The sequence below is a fragment of the Oncorhynchus kisutch genome, linkage group LG6, assembly GCF_002021735.2.
Source record: "Oncorhynchus kisutch isolate 150728-3 linkage group LG6, Okis_V2, whole genome shotgun sequence".
Classification (NCBI taxonomy): Eukaryota; Metazoa; Chordata; class Actinopteri; order Salmoniformes; family Salmonidae; genus Oncorhynchus; species Oncorhynchus kisutch.
In genome coordinates, this window is record NC_034179.2 from 65,335,445 (window position 1) to 65,356,116 (window position 20,672).

At 44.8% G+C, this 20,672-nt stretch overlaps 1 protein-coding gene across 4 annotated transcripts in view; it reads left to right on the plus strand.

Moving 5' to 3' along the window:
• The window catches only part of kansl1b (KAT8 regulatory NSL complex subunit 1b), a 79,033-nt gene that overhangs the window by 44,842 nt on the left and 13,519 nt on the right, over positions 1-20,672 (plus strand). For 2 of the 4 annotated variants that reach the window (XM_020486320.2, XM_020486319.2), the window contains exons 3-6: positions 17,117-17,258; positions 17,890-17,982; positions 18,596-18,696; positions 20,088-20,280. In XM_020486320.2, the coding sequence (XP_020341909.1) occupies positions 17,117-17,258; positions 17,890-17,982; positions 18,596-18,696; positions 20,088-20,280 (529 nt within the window). The remainder of the gene's footprint in view (positions 1-17,116; positions 17,259-17,889; positions 17,983-18,595; positions 18,697-20,087; positions 20,281-20,672) is intronic. The other 2 variants (XM_031827186.1, XM_020486321.2) reach the window with 1 other exon arrangement.

Genomic DNA, 20,672 nt, shown 5'->3' on the forward strand with positions numbered 1-20,672 from the left:
TAGTGCACTACTTTTTACCCGAGTATGTGGCAGAGAATAGGATGTCATAAGGGACACTAAGACTCCCTCCCTCGTTGGACCGATGGCAAAAGTCCACAGCTACTGTAGTGCACTATATAGGAACTAGGGTGCCATTTGAAACGCTGCCCATGTAGCTTCAAACAGGCTGTTTCATTTACATGTAATCCCCAATCCTTATTTCAACCACAGTCCTTTCAGCAAATGAATTGCCGTTAAATATATATATGTGTATATATATATACATACATACATATCTAATATAGGTCTGTGTGTGTATCTGGATAATTCTATTCCATCGGTACACAACTCTTTCCCTTTATGTGATTGTAATGTGCTAAGTCTTTGTCCACACTTTCACATTGGCAACTGATACAAGCCCAGGCAACAAACAATTGGACGTCTCCTCCTGTACCAAAATCGGACACAAAACCAGACGACACAAAGAGGAAACCAGGCTAGGATACTACATTGAGACGGTCTCCCCCAGACCTGGTGCTAAGCCTAGAGTGAGGGAGGGCCCAGCCCATGCCTTGCAGTGGGCTAGCTGCAGCCCAGCAGCCTGCCTGCCTGGCCTGTTCAATCATACACAGAGGAGAGCTGCTGCCGGTCAGATGGTGCGGTAGTCTGGAGGAGGAGAGGAGTGGAGCCTAGCGCCTGGCTGTGACACAGCAGCCCAGCTCTCCCACCTCCCACTTTTATTTAATGCATTTATGTAATGTGTAGGCCTTCCACGAACTGGAAAGGGTGCTTGGTTTCCATGGCAAAATATGTTCAAAGGCTTGGCTAGCCGAGTCATATATCACAACCTATGGAGGCAATTTGTATTACTGATTTCTGATATTACGCCGCCGCGAGGTTGTTTTGTCCTTTTGAAAATCTATAATGGATTATTGTGTGAGCCACCATTTTAATGTCCATAACAGATTCAGTTCTGTAAGTGCTGTCATCCTTATCATACAACAAATAAAGGATGGCTGATAGGATTTATTTGTACAACTCCTCTTTTTGACCAATCTAGGCCTGTGTATTTCCTGGTGTTAACATCTATATTTCAAGGTTGTATGTTTTCAGGGCCGACGTTCCTGCTTCTGCCTGCTTGTATGGCCAATGTAGACTGTTGTGTACTGCGTTTGTTGTCAAAGCGTAGACTAGGAGCTTGGCTTACTTTGATGTGGCTAGCTTTGATCGCTGTTCCCATCTGTTGTTGTAATATGCACAGCCCCCCCCCCCCCCCCCCCCCTCCTCCTCCCGTTCAACAGAGTCACCGTTCTCCTCTGCTGTCTCCCTGTATCTTCCTGTCGCTGGCCATGTCTTGTCACTGGGCTCATTGAGCTAGTAGCACACAAATACCACTCACCGGAGTGCCGGACGTTTGTCATGTTTTTGTTATATTCTCTGACATGCATACGGGCAGGAGGTGAACAGTGAAGAGTATCGTACACAGTATCGTACAGTGTAGGTTGTATTCTATGAAGGTAGATGGGCTATACTAAGCCTTTCCCGCCTGTAAACACCCCCCAATTACACCTAATGTTTTTATGAAGCAGCATGTAACCTAGTTTTGAATACGACCCTGCTGTCAGTTGTCCAGTGCCTTGCTATGAACAGTGTCTGGGAGGAGGGATTTATTTTTGTCAAGCAAAGTTATTGCGATCAAGTATTAATAATATGTCCTGTTGCCAAGTAACCGAGAGCATTTGGCCTTCGGTGGTAGTTGTATTGAGTTAATTAATCTAGCTTTTCAATTTGAATATTCAAATGATCCTTTTTGTATTTTGCTTTCGTTGACCTAAATGGGCCCGAGGTGAATGGGAGAGCATGCAACACTAGCTTGGAGCCTCCCCTGTGCGGCAATCTAGAGGGTCACTTTTCCACCCATCACAACTTAGATTGACAGCCTTGTCGTCATGTCATAGTAAAAGCCTACTTGATTTACCACCCATCAACGGTAGTACACATCAGTATATCAATTATCTCTGTTAATTTGATTGTAAATGTTACAGCATTCAACAAAACTGAAATGTTACAATTGATTAATGAGATAATACGTCTGTTGACAGGAGATGACAGGCAAACACCGACGGTAGCTCCAACATGTGATAGGTTGAAGATTAACTAAATGTAAAACAGACTAATTATAGTTGCCAGGCTGTCAGCCCTATTGAAGCCCATGCAGAGAGAGAAAGAGAGCGGTGTGCTGTCAGGACAAGTAGTTTGAAGCCATTGGCACTGAAATACTGAAATATGTTTACATGGTTGCGAACCTGAAACTCCTTTCCTCCCCCTCCTATCACCAGCCAAAGGCAACATGTCTTCCTCTATTGCTGGCTGGCACCACTTTACTAAGGTGTGGCATTGCTAGGCAAGATTCACCATAACATGCAGCAGCCCTGCCTCCCTCTGGGAACCTATGACGAAATATGCTGTGGGTTAGGACAACAAAATAGCGGTACCCAACTAAGTTGGGTGCAATTCCATTTAAAATCTGGTCAATTTGGGAAGTACACTAAAACTCTAAAGCCAATTTCATATATATATATATATATATATATATATATATATATATATATGTGTGTGTGTGTGTGTGTGTGTGTGTGTGTGTGTGTGTGTGTGTGTGTCAACGAAAGCAAAATACAAAAAGGATCATTTGAATATTCAAATTGAAAGCTAGATTAATGAACTCAATACAACTGCCACTGAAGGCCAAATGCTCTTGGTTACTTGGCAACCGGACATATTATTAATACGTGATCGCAATATGAACTATATATTTATTAAATGGAATTTGGTTTACTTTCCAAATTGACTGGAATTTGCCTCAACCCTGGTGCATCTGCGGCTAACATCCCTAGCCTAATCTTTTATTTAGGCGACTGAAGTTATTGTATGACGACTGTAACGCCCAGTGTAATTTTTTATTTTTTTTTCATCCTGATTATTCTGGTCTTTTTTGTAAAAAATTATATATTATTTAGGGCAATATTTTCATCCAGACTTAATTTAAATGCCCCTGACCTCTCTTATCTGGCCATCTCTGGACAGCATGGTGTTGTCTATGGACAAGCCTGGGCCAATAGGGACGTGTGGAATTGGAACATGGAGCCTCGAACTGGTATTGGAGTTCCTGCCTAACCCCTGTGGGTTATGCAATCACACGCAATATTTTTAACACATAATTTTCTCATTCTCACATCTGGGCTGGGTTAACCAACACTACGTCTCCTTTCCAATACCACCCCACAACAATTTCATAAGAGCACAGAGAAGGGCCCGGGAATACAGGTCTTCTTTCCCCGTCTGGTCTGCACCCGTTGAATCGTTTGCTTTGAATCAATCACCTGCGGCCCAAATGTATTGCAGTTTAGTCCTACCTCTTTCGAAGAAAGCTGTGGGTGTTGCCCGGGTATTGCATCGAGTTCTGTATTTAGTGTCGTCCCCCCTTTTTTCCTTGGAAAGCAACTGTGCTTCTCCTTGTATGGATCGAAGCTTCCATGTGTGTTTTTATTAGCAGAGAAAATGGGTAAGTCCTTTCCAGGAAGCCAGGCGCTAAAAAACAAACACAAACATGAAAAATTGGGTTTGACAAGACTTGATGCCGAATCTTAGTTTCTCTTCCTTTCTCTCGCTGGGAACACATGAACTCAGCAAATAAAGAAATGCCCCTTTTTCAGGACCCTGTCTTTCAAAGATAATTTGTAATAATCCAAATAACTTCAGATCTTCATTGTAAAGGGTTTAAACACTGTTTCCCATGCTTGTTCAATGAACCATAAACAATTAATGAACCTGCACCTGTGGAACGGTCTTTAAGACACTAACAGCTTACAGACGGTAGGTAATTAAGCTCACAGTTATGAAAACTTAGGACACTAAAGAGGCCTTTCTACTGACTCTGGAAAAACACCAAAAGAAAGATGCCCAGGGTCCCTGCTCATCTGCGTGAAGGTGCCTTAGGCATTCAATGTCCGTACTGTGAGACGCCTAAGACTGTGCTACAGGGCGGACAGCTGATCGTCATCCCAGTGGCAGACCACGTTTAACAACACAGGATCGGTAAATCCGAATATCACACCTGCGGGACAGGTACAGGATGGCAACAACAGCTGCCCGAGTTACTCCAGGAACGCGCAATCGCTCCATCAGTGCTCAGACTGTCCGCAATAGGCTGAGAGGCTGGACTGAGGGAATTTATTTTTCACCTTTATTTAACCAGGTAGGCCAGTTGAGAACAAGTTCTCATTTACAACTGAGACCTGGCCAAGATAAAGCAAAGCAGCGCAACACAGTTACACATGGAATAAACACACGTATTTTCAATAACACAATAGGGGGAAAAGTCTATATAAAGTGTGTGCAAATGGCGTGAGGTTAGGCAATAGTAGTGAAGTAATTACAATTTAGCAATTGTAATTAGATGTACAGATGTGCAAGTAGAGATACTAGTGTGCAAAACAGTAAATAAAAACAATATGGGGATACGGTAGGTAGATTGGATGGGCTATTTACAGATGGGATGTGTACAGATGCAGCGACCGGTTAGCTGCTCCGATAGCTGATGTTTAAAGTTAGTGAGGGAGATATGTCTTCAACTTAAATTATTTTTGAAATTCGTTCCAGTCATTGGCAGCAGAGAACTGGAAGGAAAGGTGGCCAAAGCAGGTGTTTGCTTTGGGGATGACTAGTTAGATATACCTGCTGGAGTGTGTGCTACGGGTGGGTGTTATCGTAACCAGTGAGCTGAGATAAGGTGGAGCTTTACCTAGCAAAGACTTATAGATGACCTGGAGCCAGTGAGTCTGGCGACAAATATGTAGCGAGGGACACCCGACGAAAGCATGCAGGTCGCAGTGGTGGGTGGTATATGGGGCTTTGGTGACGAAACGGGTGGCACTGTGATAGACTGCATCCCGTTTGTTGAGTAGAGTGTTGGAGGCTATTTTGTAAATTACATCGGCAAATTCGAGGATCGGTAGGATGGTCAGTTTTACTAGGGTATGTTTGGCGGCGTGAGTGAAGGAGGCTTTGTTGTGAAATTGGAGGCCGATTCTAGATTTAATTTTGGATTGGAGATGTTTAATATGAGTCTGGAAGGAGAGTTTACAGACTAGCCAGACACCTAGGTATTTGTAGTTGTCCACATTCTAAGTCAGAACCGTCCAGAGTAGTGATGCTAGTCCTCACCAGACATCACGGTGTGTCACAGCGTCATCAGACTGAGCTTGTTGTCATTGCAGGCAATCTCAATGCTGTGCGTTACAGGGAAGACATCCTCTTCCCTTGTGTAGTACCCTTCCTGCAGGCTTATTCTGATATGACTCTCCAGCATGACAATGCCACCACGCACAGAACGAGCAGTATGGCTGATTTCCTGTAAGACAGGAATGTCAGTGTTCTGCCATGGCCAGCGAAGAGCCCCGGATCTCAATCCCATTGAGTATGTCTGGAACCTGTTGGATCGGAGGGTGAGGCCTAGGGCCATTGCCCCCCAGAAATGCCCAGGAACTTGCAGGTGCCTTGGTGGAAGAGTGGGGTAACATCTCACAGTAAAAACTGGCAAATGTGGTGCAGTCCATGGGGAGGAGATGCACTGCAGTACTTAATGCAGCTGGTGGCCACACAAGATACTGACTGTTACTTTTGATTTTGACTCCACCTTTGTTCAGGGACACATTATTCCATTTCTGTTAGTCACATGTCTGTGGAACTTGTTCAGTTTGTCTGTTGTTGAATCCTGTTATGTTCATACAAATATTTACATGTGTTAAGTTTGCTGAAAATAAATTCAGTTGACAGTGGGAGGGCGTTTCTTTTTTTGCTGAGTTTATTACAGAATCCTGACAACATATTCCAGAACCATGACAGTTTTAAATCTGTGTTCCAGCATTCCTCAGCTGCCTGGTTACAGCAGATGAGACAGGGAGCCATGTGACTTTCGGGGGTTAGATCTGTCTCCTTCCCCAGATAGGAAGGAATCCTCAACCTTGTTCTATAACAAATATTTTATTTTCCGGTGGAGTTTAGCCCTCAAAACAGTGTGAGAAAAAGGAATTCATATGCAAAAACCATTGTCTGAATAATCAAGAAATTATATGTTATGAACCTAGCAAATATGTAAACCAGATGTGTCCTACCTTTTTGGTAGGGTTGTAAAAACAAGCCTTGTTGTTTTGTCTGGGTCTGTGGTTTACAGGACTTCCAAACGCAGTACTCTGCTATTCTTCCCGTCTTATCTCTTCTCTGCAAGACATTAATCCCCCATTGCAGCGAGGTCAAGAATGATACCATTCTCTCCTCCTCTCCCATCCGGCCCAGTTTAGAACCTGTGGAATATGCTGGTCCAGGGTTGTGTCCCAAATGCCACCCTATCCCCATATAGTGCACTACTATTAGTGCACTACTTTTGACATTATGTAGAGAAAAGGGTGTCATTTGGGACGCAGATCTGGTTTTTGGTTGGCTGGTGGTTTTGTCTCTCACTGTTTCTATAGAGTCAGGTCTGTTATCGGGGAACCCAGAGAGGAGCCTATCAGCCTGGCCGGCCTGGTCCATACGCAAATGTCATACAACCGGAGTTATTTACTGGGTTCTACTGCCTTATCTCCCACACCAGTGGGCTAATAGTGGGGGGAAGAGACAATGGAGGCTGGGGTAGGGGAGAGACGTTTTGTGGGAGGGGATAGAGAGTATGGGGGGGGGGGGGGGGGGGTATTGAGTATGGGGGAGGGGGTGAAGTGGTCACTTGTTCCGGCGCGCATCCGACCATGTGTTCCCCAATGAAAAGGAGCAACACTGTGGAAATGTGCCTACAGGCAGAAATGTGGAGGGGGATGGTGGGGGCTGGGGGTGTGTGAGTGCAGAGGTGTATGGATAGGGTACTTTTGTGTGTGTAGGGCCCCCTTCAGAAATCGAGCGTGCTGTCAGATTGGCAAGCCAGGCGAACGTGAAGCCAGCCTACTTTAAAGTTGCTTCTGTCTGGCTGTGTAACAGAGTTAATATACTATATACATGGTGGATCAACATCCAGTCAAAATAATTTAGTACTATGGTCACTGTTCGCTTTGAAATGTAGACAATTTTCTGTTGAAATGTAGACAATGCCACTGTTGGATTGCATTTCGATTGTGGACATTGTTGTCCTTGTAGAGAAGACTAAGCTGAAATGGCAAGAAGCTGCGGTATGCAGGACATGAAAGCTTACCATTCTCACATAAACCCCTTCTGATTCACAGATGGTCTTAATCGCACAATATACAGTGCCTTCAGAAAGTGTTCACTCACCTTGACTTTTTCCACGTTTTGTTACAAAGTGGGACTAACCCCTTACGGTCGATGTCCGCATCCCTGTGGAAATCGAATTGGCATAATAAATAACAAAAAGCCCATTACAATTCTCAGTGTAAGCTAGAGAGACGTTTGTTTGCATAGGATGTGTCTCAATCCACCGCATCTGCAGTGAAAGATGACCGAGTTGATTTTTCTCAGATTTTGTGTACAAATTTGGTTGCATCCCTGTTAGTGAGCATTTCTCCTTTGCCAAAATAATCCATCCCCCTGACAGGTGTGACATATCAAGAAGCTGATTAAACAGTGTGATCATTACACAGGTGTACTTTGTGCTGGGGACAATATAAGGCCACTCTAAAATGTGCAATTTTATCACACAGCACAATGCCGCAGATGTCTCAAGTTTTTAGGGAGTGTTCAATTGGCATGCTGGCTGCAGGAATGTCCACCTGTTGCCAGATAATGTAATGTTAATTTCTCTACCATATGTCGCCTCCCCCGTCACTTTAGAGGATTTTGTAGTACGTCCAGACCACGTGTATGGCGTTGTGTGGGCAAGCGGTGTGCTGATGTCAACGTTGTGAACAGAGTGCCCCATGGTGCTGGTGAGGTTATGGTATGGGCAGGCATAAGCTATGGACAACAAACACAATTGCACCATCTATTCCCAGTGATGTGAAATTCATAGATTAGGGAGGGCCTAATGATTTCTTTTTTATTGGCTAATTTCCTTATGAACTACAAAATCTTTGAAATTGTTGCATGTTGCTTTAATATATTTGTTCAGTATATTATGACCCCTCTATGGAAAGATAAGACTCTCACGAACATGGTGGTGTCCCCCCCCACAAGCGTCTTGGGACTTGTCTGAAGTCTGTACAGCCGAGCTGCCAACTTCCGTCTGTAGCGTCCGAACAGTTAGTGTGTAGCCCAATCAAACAAATGTCCACACTGTGCAAAGGTGACACGAACATGAAGGTTGTTTTGCTCTAGGACGTCCACAGGCCTCACGAGACATCTGAAGGTCCCCCGCTACCGGTTGAAAAAATGAATTGTAGTGTTTAGTCCCCAAAATAAGGGACCTTTCTTATATTTCAGAGAAATGTATTTAGACTTTTTTTTGTGGATGATTTGTTGTTCCATGTCATCAATCTGTTGTTCTATGCATTTGTATGGGCTATTATCAGTAACCGCAAATGTATTTTCATCAAAACATTTTGTTTATACTGTACCAGTCAAAAGTTTGGACACCTTCAATGGTTTTTCTTTATTTGTACCACATGGAGTCATGTAGTAACCAAAAAAACTGTTAAACAAATCAAAATATATTTTAGAGTCTTCAAAGTAGCCACCCTTTGCCTTGACAGCTTTGCACATTCTTGGCATTCTTTCAACCAGTTTCATGAAGAATGCTTTTCCAACGGTCTTAACCTTTCTGAACTACCGATACCGGATCTGGTAGCGTAACTACACCCTCAGGCTCATTACCATAACGCAACGTTAACGATTTCTCAAAATCGCAAATGAAATGAAATAAATATGCCTGCTCTCAAGCTTAGCCTTTTCTTAACAACACTGTCATCTCAGATTTTCAAAATATGCTTTTGAACCATAGAAAATCAATCATTTGTGTAAGAGTGATAATGGCTGCCGTAGCATTTAGCGTAGCATTTAGCACTTAACATTTTCACAAAAACCAGCAAAGTAATAAAATAAAATAATTTACCTTTAAAGAACTTCAGATGTTTCAATTAGGAGACTCTCAGTTACATAGCAGATGTCCAGTTTTTCCTGAAAGATTCTTTGTGTAGGACAAATCGCTCCATTTTGTTACTACACATTTGGCTACCGAAACTAACCGAAAATTCAGTCACCAAAACGTCAAACTTTTTTCCGAATTAACTCCATAATATCGACCGAAACATGGCAAACGTTGTTTGAATCAATCCTCAAGGTGTTTTTTCACATATCTCTTCATTGATATGCTGTTCGTGGAAGCATGGTTTTTCTCTGAATTCCATGGAAAAATACCAGCACCTGAGTTTTGCGCATCAATTTCCACGCAGGACACCGTGCGGGACACTTGGAAAATGTAGTCTCTTATGGTCAATCTTCCAATGATATGCCTGCAAATACGTCACAATGCTCCAGACCCCTTGGGGAAACGATAGAAAGGGCAGGCTCATTCCTGTCCCATTCACAGCCATATAAGGAGATGATGCAAATCGGTGCCTCAGAAATCCTGTTCATTTCCTGGTTGCAGAAACATCTTGGTTTCGCCTGTAGCATGAGTTCTGGGGCACTCACAGTGAAAATCTTTGCAGTTCTGGAAACGTCAGTGTCTTCTTTCCAAAGCTACCAATTCCATGCATAGTCGAGCATCTTTTTGTGACGATATATTGCGCTTAAAACGGGAACGTCTTTTTATCCAAAAATGAAATGGCGCCCCCGTAGGCTTAAGAGGTTAAAGGAGCTCCCACATATGCTGAGCACTTGTTGGCTGTTTTTCCTTCACTCTGCGGTCCAACTCATCCCAAACCATCTCAATTGGGTTGAGATCGGGGGACTATGGAGGCCAGATCATCAGATGCAGCACCATCACTCTCCTTGGTCAAATAGCCCGTACACAGCCTGGAGGTGTGTTTTGGTTCAGTATCCTGTTGAAAAACAAATGATAGTCCCACTAAGTGCACACCAGATGGGATGGCATATCGCTGCAGAATGCTGTGTGGGCAATTAAGTGTGCCTTAAATTCTAAATAAATCACTGATCGTGTCACCAGCAAAGCACCATCACACCACCTCCATGCTTCACCGTGGGAACCACACATGCCGAGATCATCCATTCTCCTACTCTGCATGAACTGTAGAATGGCGCCGGAGAAGATGCCTGACGTTTTACGTGCTCCTAACCAAATGTGCTATTTGTTAGTTTTTTGCGTTGTTTGTAACTTATTTTTGAACTTATTTTGTACATAATGTTGCTGCTACTGTCTGACCGAAAATAACTTCTGGACATCAGAACCGCGGCAACTCGAACTAAAAGAAGCATTTTTCCTTTTAACGAGTTAGAAGCAAATGATATACCGCTTTCTTGGGAACAGGCCCAAATCCCCACCATTTGCGTGAAGAAAAGACTGTGAAAAGGGGGTGCGGAGGTCAGGCCGCCTTCTGAGAATTCGTAGGCAAGCGAGTAAACCCCCAACTGCCATCCGTTCTATTGGCCAACGTACCATCATTGGAAAATAAAATCGATGACCTACGATCAAGATGATCCTATCTACCAATATGTGGCCTTTTGCGAGGCTTTGGAAAACTTCCCTGGTCTTTGGTTGAATCTGTGTTTTGAAATTCACTGCTTGACTGAGGGACCTTACAATTATCTGTATGTGTGGGGTACTGAGATGAGGTAGTCACTCAAATCATGCTAATTAAACACTTATTGCACACACATTGACTCCAACTGCAACTTTGACTTGTTTCACATTTTTACGCCTGAACTTACTTAGGCATGCCAAAACAAAAAGGTTGAATACTCACTGACATTTCAGCATTTCAATTTGAAAGAATTTGTAAAATTATCCAAATACATAATTCCACTTTTGATACTATGGGGTATTATTAAATATCTTATTTTTAATAATAATTTTTATCAAAGGCTCTCACTACCCTCCATCACTTTGGTCTAAACATACATTTATATAGTAGAGGAAAATGTGGGCCTGAGGCTTGTAAGTCATTGTAGAGGATTGGCCCACCCTTGATCTGACCTCATTATAAAACATGTTTTGAAGGGGCAATCTGGGATTCAAACAGCAAAGCAGGTCACCACACCACTGTTTCAATGGCTGTAGGCCTATATCATTCATTTAATACACACATATTGCCCTTTTTTAAGCCATGTTTCCCTGTCGGTGCTTTTAGCATGTTGGTCAAATAGAATTGTATATATCACGCGCTTCGTAAACAACCGGTGTAGTCTAACAGTGAAGTGCTTCGTTACGGGCCCTTCCCAACAATGCAGAAAGAGTAATAAATACAAAATGAGTAATGATAACGTGGCTATATATGTGGGTTACCAGTACCACTTCGTTATGCAAGGGTCTTCCTCTGACACCGCCTAGTATAGAGGTCCTGGGTGGCAGGAAGCTCGGCCCCAGTGATATACTGGGCCGTACTGCCAAGCAGTTGCCATACCAAGCGGTGATGCAGCCAGTCAAGATACTCTCAATATTGCAGCTGTATTACTTTTTGAGGATCTGAAGGCCCATGCCAAATTTATTCAGCCTCCTGAGCGGGAGAGGTGTTGTAATGGCTTCTTCACGACTGTATTGGTGTGTGTGTGTGGACCATGATAATTAATTCCTTAGTGATGTGGACAGCGAGGAACTTGGAAGCTCTGGACCTGCTCCACTACAGCCCTGTGGATGGGGGCGTGCTCTTACCCTTCATTTCCTGTAGTCCATGATCAGCTCTTTTTGTCTTGCTGACATTGAGGGAGAGGTTCTTGTCCTGGCACAACACTGCCAGGTCTCTGACCTCATCGGTGATCAGGCCTACCCCCGCCGTCATCTGCAAACTCAATGATGGTGTTGGAGTCGGACCATTCAGAAGAGCCCCGGTTAGCTCCCTGTATTTTTCCAGCTGGAATGGAATGGGTTTGTAAATGCCCTTCCCAGACTTCTTCATTCCTTGCCCTGTTCTCTTTCACCAGCTTCTCTTCTCTCGGCTCCTCACTCCACTACTCCCCTCTCCCTCAATTTTTTCCGCCTCCTCACTCCCTCCCTCCGCCTCTCGCCTTGCTCTTTCACTCCCGCCTTCATGCTGCGCCATGAAGGCTAGTCATGTGACAGGGGAGGTGGGCGGGATCTTTTTTTTTTTTCTCGCTCTCTCTCTCTCTCTCCCAGCACATCAAACCCTTTGTTCTCCACTAAACCCTGCCCGTAGACACACACACACACACACACAGGCTGACTGGAAGAAGTGCTTTCTCTTCCTCTCTCCACCCTCCCTCTCGCTCTTTTGTCGCTGCTAAAAGCAGCATGTGGATCCTGGCTCATCCTACACTGCTAATGGCATTTAGATATGCTCATGTATTTTAAAGAAGGGTGGGTGATTTTTCTCCCCATGCGCTCCCTCCGTTCCCTTTAATAGTCTGATGTTATTTCCTTTGACGGTTCGGTCCCTGTTTCCTCAGCGACCATGACGATTACCACCCGCCTTTTATATCCTGTGTTTTTGTTTTGCCTCACTGCTCGCTGCGTTCATTTCCTGGTTCGGCGGGTTTCGTGTGTTTGTGTGTGTGTGTGTGTGTGTGTGTGTACTACTGACTGACAGATGTAAGCTTCTGGCTGATATCTGAAATATTCATCAAAGTGTTAGATTTTCACATAAATCATAAGGCATTTGGTTTAATGTTGGAGTGGTGGGCTAGGTTTGTTTGAGTGCTATATTGAGCATGAGATTCCGTTTTGTTTCTCTGTGGTTTACCAGCTAGCCATCATCTGATGGTCTTTTACTATGGACATTACTACTGTCTAGCCACGCGCACGTGCACACACACACACACTACGAAACAGTAGAGCTGTGGCGTTACCATTATCCAAGCCAAACATTCAAATGCGACGCAAATCAAACTATTTGGTCCTTTAAAAACCTGCTGTATGTAAAAATATTGGCAAATAAAAACGAGTATCGTGATATTGGTATCATCTCGGCCTTGCAAAACAGCTCCCATTCCTAGGTGAGAGCAGAGTAGAGACAGGTGTGAATGACTCACCCCAGGTGAGAGGACAGGACCCCACGCTTCAAGGGCACACACACTTTCCTACCACAAAGCCAGCCATACTCCTTACTGACGTTACTCTGGATTTCTTCTCAATGCCAGGCAGTGTATCCTTATCTTTCCGCCAGGGCTTGTTTCACGCAGACACGGCCTCCCAGAGCTCTGTGACCCCTCTGTATGTGTCTCTGAAGTCAGGCCTCTCACAGAGACACAGGAAGCGTGTCAAATCAAATCCATATTTTTTTTGTCACATGCTTCATAAACAACAGGTCTAGACTAACAGGAAAATGCTTACTTCTCCCAACAATGCAAAGTAATGATAGAAAATTAATTACACGTAATAATAAATACACAATGAGTAACGATAACTTTGCTATATACCCAGGGTGCCAGTACCGAGTCGATGTGTAGGCGTACGATGTAGTTGAGGTAGATATGGACAAATAACTAAGAATAAAGTGACCAGGCAACAGGATAGATAATGAGCAGCAGAGTGTGTGATGGATGGATCTATAAGAGGGAGCCTCACCAGAGAGGATGGCACATGGCCACTTAATCTCTCCTCTCTGGCTGAGGGGAGACGAGTCCCAGACCGTGTGCACGCAACCGAGTGTCAGCTAAAAGTCGAAAGAGAAAAGTGACTCAGTGGTATGTTTGGTAGCTACTAATCCACGGTGTGTGTTTAGTGAATATCAGAGATGGAGATTGGCACTTGTTTTCCTGATGGCCATCACACAGAGAATTGTATTACAATATTGTCAGAAAGTCCAGGGAAGAGGCCTGTTTTGCCGGACGCCCTCGCCAGCTCTGAGCGCTTATTGAAACGAGTCGGGGACAAATGTAAAATGTATTTAAATGGCTTGTTATTTCTTAAGAACCTCGGCGTGGTTTCTGGAAGTCTGCAGGGGCACTTCACATGCCCTCGGCGAGAGTGTTGTTATTACACACACATTGTGTTTTATGTGGGAGAGACTTCTTGCTGGAGCTCCTGTCCCGGGCGTTTGTTTTTCAGATTGTACTTGTATGTTTTCCTGTGTGGGTGTTTCTGTGAACGCCAGTATTATTGGTTGTCCCTGTACTGGTGCTTTTCCACTGAGACTAACCCCTACACCAGTAGGTCGCCAGTGTTTTATGTTCATGTGAGCTCTAGTGTAATTGTTTCCATCAGGAATGCGACACTAAGACTTGGGGAGAGAGGAACCAGCAACCTCTGCATCATTCAAGACGGTCTCTCTCCCTCCCCCCCCACTTGCTTGCTCTTGTTCTCACTCTCTCTCTGTGTGTGTCTTGTGTGATGGAGAGAGAGAATGTGATTGTGGCTACTTCCTGTATGCCTGCTTCCTGTTCCTGTGTGGATCACAGACAGGAGCGGGGGACTCATTGTGTCGCTGCAGCAGCCAAAACTCCTCCCTCTGTCCCTTCCTCTCTCTCTCTCCACAGCCCTACTGCACACAGTATTCTCCCTCTGTCCCTCCCTCTCCACAGCCCTACTACACCCAGCATTCTCCCTCTGTCCCTCTCTCTCCATAGCCCTACAGCGCATGGTTCATTCTCTCACCCCTTCACTGCCCCTAGTGGTTGACTGTAGTACTGCATGCTGCCCCTCCCCCACACTCACCACAGCCCCATGTGGAATTTTTTTAATTGAAAAGAAGAGGCTTGGGGTAGAAAAAAAGCACTCTTCCTTTAAAATGAACAGGAAAACTGTGGACTCGGGTCCTGGTTCAGATTTGTTTGTTTGGTTTTACAGGGAAGAGTTAATTGTTTCTCTCATAACTTTTCTTTGGTTCCCCATCACCTCCCTCCCCCGCATTGGCCTTGTTTATAGGTCCATGTGTGCTTTATTGCTAATCAGAATATAAAATACAGCATCTCTGAGTAGGTGATTATTCAGTCTTCTGAAATCCTCCCATATGTTTTTGCTCACTGGCTACCTTTGTGGTACTGGCCACGTCCACTCCAGCCTTATTTTCCTATATCACACTAACCTTGGAAATGGGAGGCTGCCTTACTTTCCCTTTCTTACAGGTGTGTGTGTGGTGTGCTAATTTAGTCTGTATGTGTGCTAATGAAGAGAGGGAGTATACATACATGTTCTCACATCATTTTATTGTGTCTTTTTTTTTCTTCTGGCGGAACTGTGAAGAGAGAAGGGTGTATTTATATCCAGGCGTCATGAAAAGGTGTGTGTGCAAGTGTAGACAGGTGACGCTTTGGAGCGTTCATCTGAATGTATGACATGAAATTTGAGTCTTGGAAATACATTTTACATTGCCACGTTCTGAAAACAGGCCTACGTCTTCCTCCTAGGCTTAAGCCTCTTTATGTCTGTATAAGAGATTCTGGGCGCCCGAACACAGCCCCTTCTAAACAAAAAGTGACCTTGTTTGGTTGGTCTGTATTGATTATTGATAGCTGTAAAGAGGGTGAGAATGAAAGCCGCAGGGGTTTGGGTGTTTGAGAGAGTATTGAACCAGCGGCCCTGTCCCAAATTGCATCCTGTCCCCTATGTAGTTCACTGCTTTTCACCAGAGCCCTTATGGGCCATGGTCAAAATGAGTGCACTAAATGGGAAATAGGGTGCCATTTGGGATGTACACATAGTGTGTGTTGAGAGGTTGTCCTCTAAATTCCAGTCAGTGTGGATGAGGAGAAGGAGGAGGGAGAAAAATGGGGGTGGAGGAGGAGGGCCTGTAGCAGCAGAGGCCTCACTGGTCTCTAGCCATCTCACCAGACTGATAGGAAAGTGGGTTATGTAACGTTGGCTCTATAGAAAGAACATAGCAGCCCTCTCTTTTTGTCTCTCGCTCTCTCTACATGCCCCTTCACTTTTTCCATTTCTGTTCATCTGTTTTCCCTACCCTCTCTCTTACCCCATTGCACTGATTTCTTGCCCTCAATTGTCCCCGTCGCCCCCTCCCACCCTCGTTTCTCTGTCTCTCCCTCCTGGGACAGAGTGTGATCGAGGGTAATCTTGATTCATTTCAGAGACCTCTTCCTTCCCAAAATGTCCTTTGCGCACAGCTCCATCATGTGGAACTCTTGGCTTGATCACAGCACATTCAGGGTAGGGGAGGCTACTACTAGGCGGGCAGGCCTGGGTGTAGAACACATAGGAAGGGGTTCAGTGGAAAGGTGCCAGCTACAGTTTTGTAACTAGGTACATGGCCTGCTGCTGCTGCTATTGAAACGTAAGAAACACAAACTAAGTCGAGCAGCTCGGGAGCCAAGAGAAAGTGCCGATTTTAATTAGACCAAATGTCATCAGTCACTGGGGGACTGGAAGTATGTGTGTTAGGCATGGGCATTTGATTTCACTGTTCAAATAATATCCAGAATGTTTTACTTGTTTGCGTGACTCATGAAAGGTGGTGCACTTTGCTTGTTGGAGGGGGGGGATTTTCCAATGATTTAGAAATTTCCCACTTCACTTGCTTCACATGGAGCCTCTGACTGTAAAGCTGCTTTGATTGACCTACCAATAGCAAGCTGGACGTGTGAAGTGCCTATAGGCTACCAGTGCCTCTTTTTAATGGGGCTCATTCATAGCTGTTGTTCTATTATAATGTCAAATGGCATGGTCTGCCCTGGAATGTAGCAATGTCACATAGATAATGAAATAAAATTTTAAACAAACATTATTATTTTATATATATATTTTTTTAAATGTATCAACTTGTAAGTAACCGAATACTAACCCATTCTAACAAATAACCGTGCCCATCCTGTATGTGTGTGATGGCTTAGACTTTAAGGAAAGTCTGTGGCTAGCGTTGTGAATGGAGGTAGATGGATGTTTTTGAGACATTTTTCCCCCCATTTAGTGTTATTTGTGTGACGCCCCTTTGCTTCATTCCGAAAGGCCTGGTCACTGACCTCGGAACCCTCACTGACCTTTCTCCATTCAAGCAATCACACTCCCCACACACACACAATCTCTCTCTCACTCGCTGTCACACTGACATGGACACCCCCTTCTCTCCCGCCTCTGCTCTGACCCTGTCCTCCTCCTCTCTCTGCCCGACAGATGGAGACGTGCGGAGGGGCGCTACGCGGTGGATAGGGCCTCCATAGTCAGCCACTGGAACTGGCTGCAGGCCCACGTGTCTGACCTGGAGTACCGCATCCGCCAGCAGACGGACATCTACCGCCAGCTCCGCTCCAACAAGGTCAGCACCACGTCGACGAACACAACCCCGGGTCTTAACTCTGATTACGATTCTTATTCTTTTTTTTTTTTAAATGTAAGTGATTCAATGTTTCTCTATGGTCAGCACCCTCAGTCTCAGCCACCTGGGTTGCCCTGGCAACAAGCCCAAGAGTGGAGGGGGGGGACCTGGTGAAAGTCATGATGTCATGGGGGGGGGGGGGTAAAAGCATGTCTCGTGACCTAACATGTCTCTCGCACCCCACACTCAAAGTAACTCAGCTCACACCTCATCGGCTGATGAGAAAAGTGGGAACGCGTTTCTATTCTGTTCGTATCAAGAGTATGTTGCACTCCTCGATACCTCTGACATGTCTGTCTGCTTTTATCCCTCATTCTCTTCCCCACTCCTATCCTCTTGCTCCTCCCTCTTTTTCTTTCTCTCACTTCATCCATCCATCAGTGATTTCCCAGTGGAATATCTTAGCCTTCCTGGTTACATTTCTAGCAAATTGCTTCAACAGCTTGTTCATGGTGCCCCTTGTCTGTGGCTACACCGAAACCAGTTACTTTGGTGCAAAGCCACTGTTACCTCTGGTGTTATGAATCAGAAGGACTGAAGAGCTCACCCTGGCCTATCTGCGCTCTCGTAGGGTTCCATAATGCTGGCAGAGACCTCCCTCTTTGACGTGTCACCCGAGGACGGGGAGGTGAAGGCGGAGCCTGTTGGTTGCCCTGTAATGCAGGTAAATGAGTCTGACGATGTAACTGTCCAATCAGATCCTCAACAAGCCTGTGTCTTAATTTCTTAGACATCAATTCGCGTATCCTATTCATGCCCTAATTTTAGGTGAATATGTCCACAGTTCAGTTAGTACTACATCCTCTTAAGTAATTGTAGTATGATGTACTGTATCAAAGAGAAAGGGAGCGCAAATGCGACTTTTCCACTTAGCGTGGTCCCTCCCTACCAGTTCAGAGGAGAAAGCAGGGAGAGAGGGGGAGAGAGGACAGCACCCAAGATGGCACCCTGGCACTGTGCCCAAAATAGAGAGACGGGAACAAGACTCGCCCACAGAACCCTAACCAGCCTCCGGGACTTGGGAGGGAGGAGGGACTACTATCTCAGGAAGAGAAGGGGTGAGGAGGGGGAGGTCCCAAAACAGTGGTGGTCTTTGTTTTGTCATGCCAAGTAGCGTTGACCTTTCTATCCATTCAGTTGTGGCCCGAGGAATTCACTAGGGGGTCGTTCAACTGTTCTGGGCTCGGCTGTAGTGGAATGGAGTTGAGGATGGGTTTGGAAGAGTTTTTAGAAGGGGAGTTCCATGGTAGCCGTGCCAACCTTGTCTTTGGTTCCAGGAGTGCGGCTCAGACGGTGGGGCGGAGGGTCCGGGATCCGTGGAAACGAGCCCGAGGAAAGGGTGCGCGTCCGGGAGACAGGTCAACGGGATCATCAACAGGTACGACACAACCGAATGAGCCCTCTTACCCGTCCAGTTGGTGTGTGTCCTGCAGGAATCCCAACCATTCTATGCCAACCACTGTGTCTGAACAAAGGGGGTGGGTGGATGGGGACATGGTCCATGTGGGAATTGCAGCTGCTCGCTGTCCTTCCCAAACATACTACAGGGTTTGGACACACAGCACATGTGTTCATGCTGCAGCCTGTTGTTTTCCCTCTAGTGGAATGCATAACTGTGAATGGAAGTTCTTTGTGTTACACTTAAATAATCATTCTGTCACCAAGTAATACGTATTCACACTCATTATAGTGCTAAATTGGATGATCGTTTCCTCCCATAGGGTTACACTGAGACCTACCAAATAAGCTACTCAGTGAACAATCATAATAAATCCATAGTGAACATAATCAGTAGTAGTAATATATGGACTCATGTATTGCAATGTTGTTGAGTGACTGTCCCTCCCTTCCCTCCAGCTTATGTCATTGGTCTATAGATCTACAATGTCCATATGTATTAGTGCTGCGCAAATAACCAACATTTCTGTTAGTTTTTTAAACAACTAGTTGATCGATAGTTCAATTATTTGAAGTCTATTTTGTTCTGTTTTTCTGTGAGCTCAATGTGCACATTGCACAGTTTCTTTAGAAATAAATTAGATCCAGCCTGAACTATGCGATGCAGTAGGGAGTTGTAGTTTCCAACTGGCCAATATTGTAGTAAACTACAAAGAGCATAATCCATTGTACATCTACTTGTTCGGTCTCTGTTTCTTTTATGCCTGCTGCAGAAGAATGCGTGATTGTGAGGGGATATAGAGAGCAGCTGTCGCTTCGAGGTATCTCTACCTGAAAATACATGATCTATGTGATTGATAGTTGGTATTCAGCAATCATAAAAGTATGCCTTGTTTACCTTGAGGAACTACAAAATAGTGATTTTTGTCAGAAAGCATTGGCAGCAGCTCTGTGTAGATGAGATGACTTGGAATGAAGAATAAATTCATCAAATGAAAAATAAATAATATACACAACTGAAATATTTTATTAAAGTGCTGTGAATAAATGATGCTTAATAAGTGATAAGCAGTAATGATGGGCAGTAATGATGGGCAGTAATGATGGGCAGTAATGATGGGCAGTAATGATGGGCAGTAATGATGGGCAGTAATGATGGGCAGTCACTACCATCATGGGACTTTTATTTGTTTTATTTTCTGTGTTACAGCATTCAGCCCAAATAATCGAAAGTGAACCGACCTCAAAAAGCACTAATCACTCAGCCCTAATATTTATCAGCAGCTCGTGGATGTAGATTCACAGGGTTTCTCTGTCGTCTTTTGTGTTGCGTAGTATTAATGAGTGACTGTCCCTCCTCCCTCCCTCCAGCCTGCGGCCTGGCTCTCCCGAGGGTTCTGACCCGGAGGAGCAGCTGAGGAAGCAGCAGCAGAACCAGCCCTTGCCCCAGCTACTGTGCTCCCCTCAGGATGACACGTGTGTGTCGGCCCGAACACGGCCCCTCCTCAGCTGCAAGAGACGACGCCTCGTCAGGCCCAGCACCGTCACCAACCTCAACCGCAAGGTTGGTGTGTGCGCGCTTTACTGTGTGTGTAATATTGTTTTTCTGTTGGTGGGCTTTCACTGCTACATTGTCATATTGTGTTTTCAGTTGTTGTTTTTCTGGGTAGCGAATGGGTGTATTGTTTGCTAGTATGACTGTCAGTGTTCTTGAACTACAGAGTGGTTGGCTGATATTTTGTCTGTGTATAGCCTATATATTATGTGTGTGTTTATAAGGATATGCCATCTGCAATGTGTGTCCTTTTACGCATTGGTGTGTGTACATTTGTTCACGGTTCGACATTACCTCTTGTCCGGTGCACGTAAAAAATAAATATCAGACCAGCAGAATATAGAATACTGTTGTCCGGATGGACAAGTAAAACAAATCACATTATCAAACAAATACTCAGG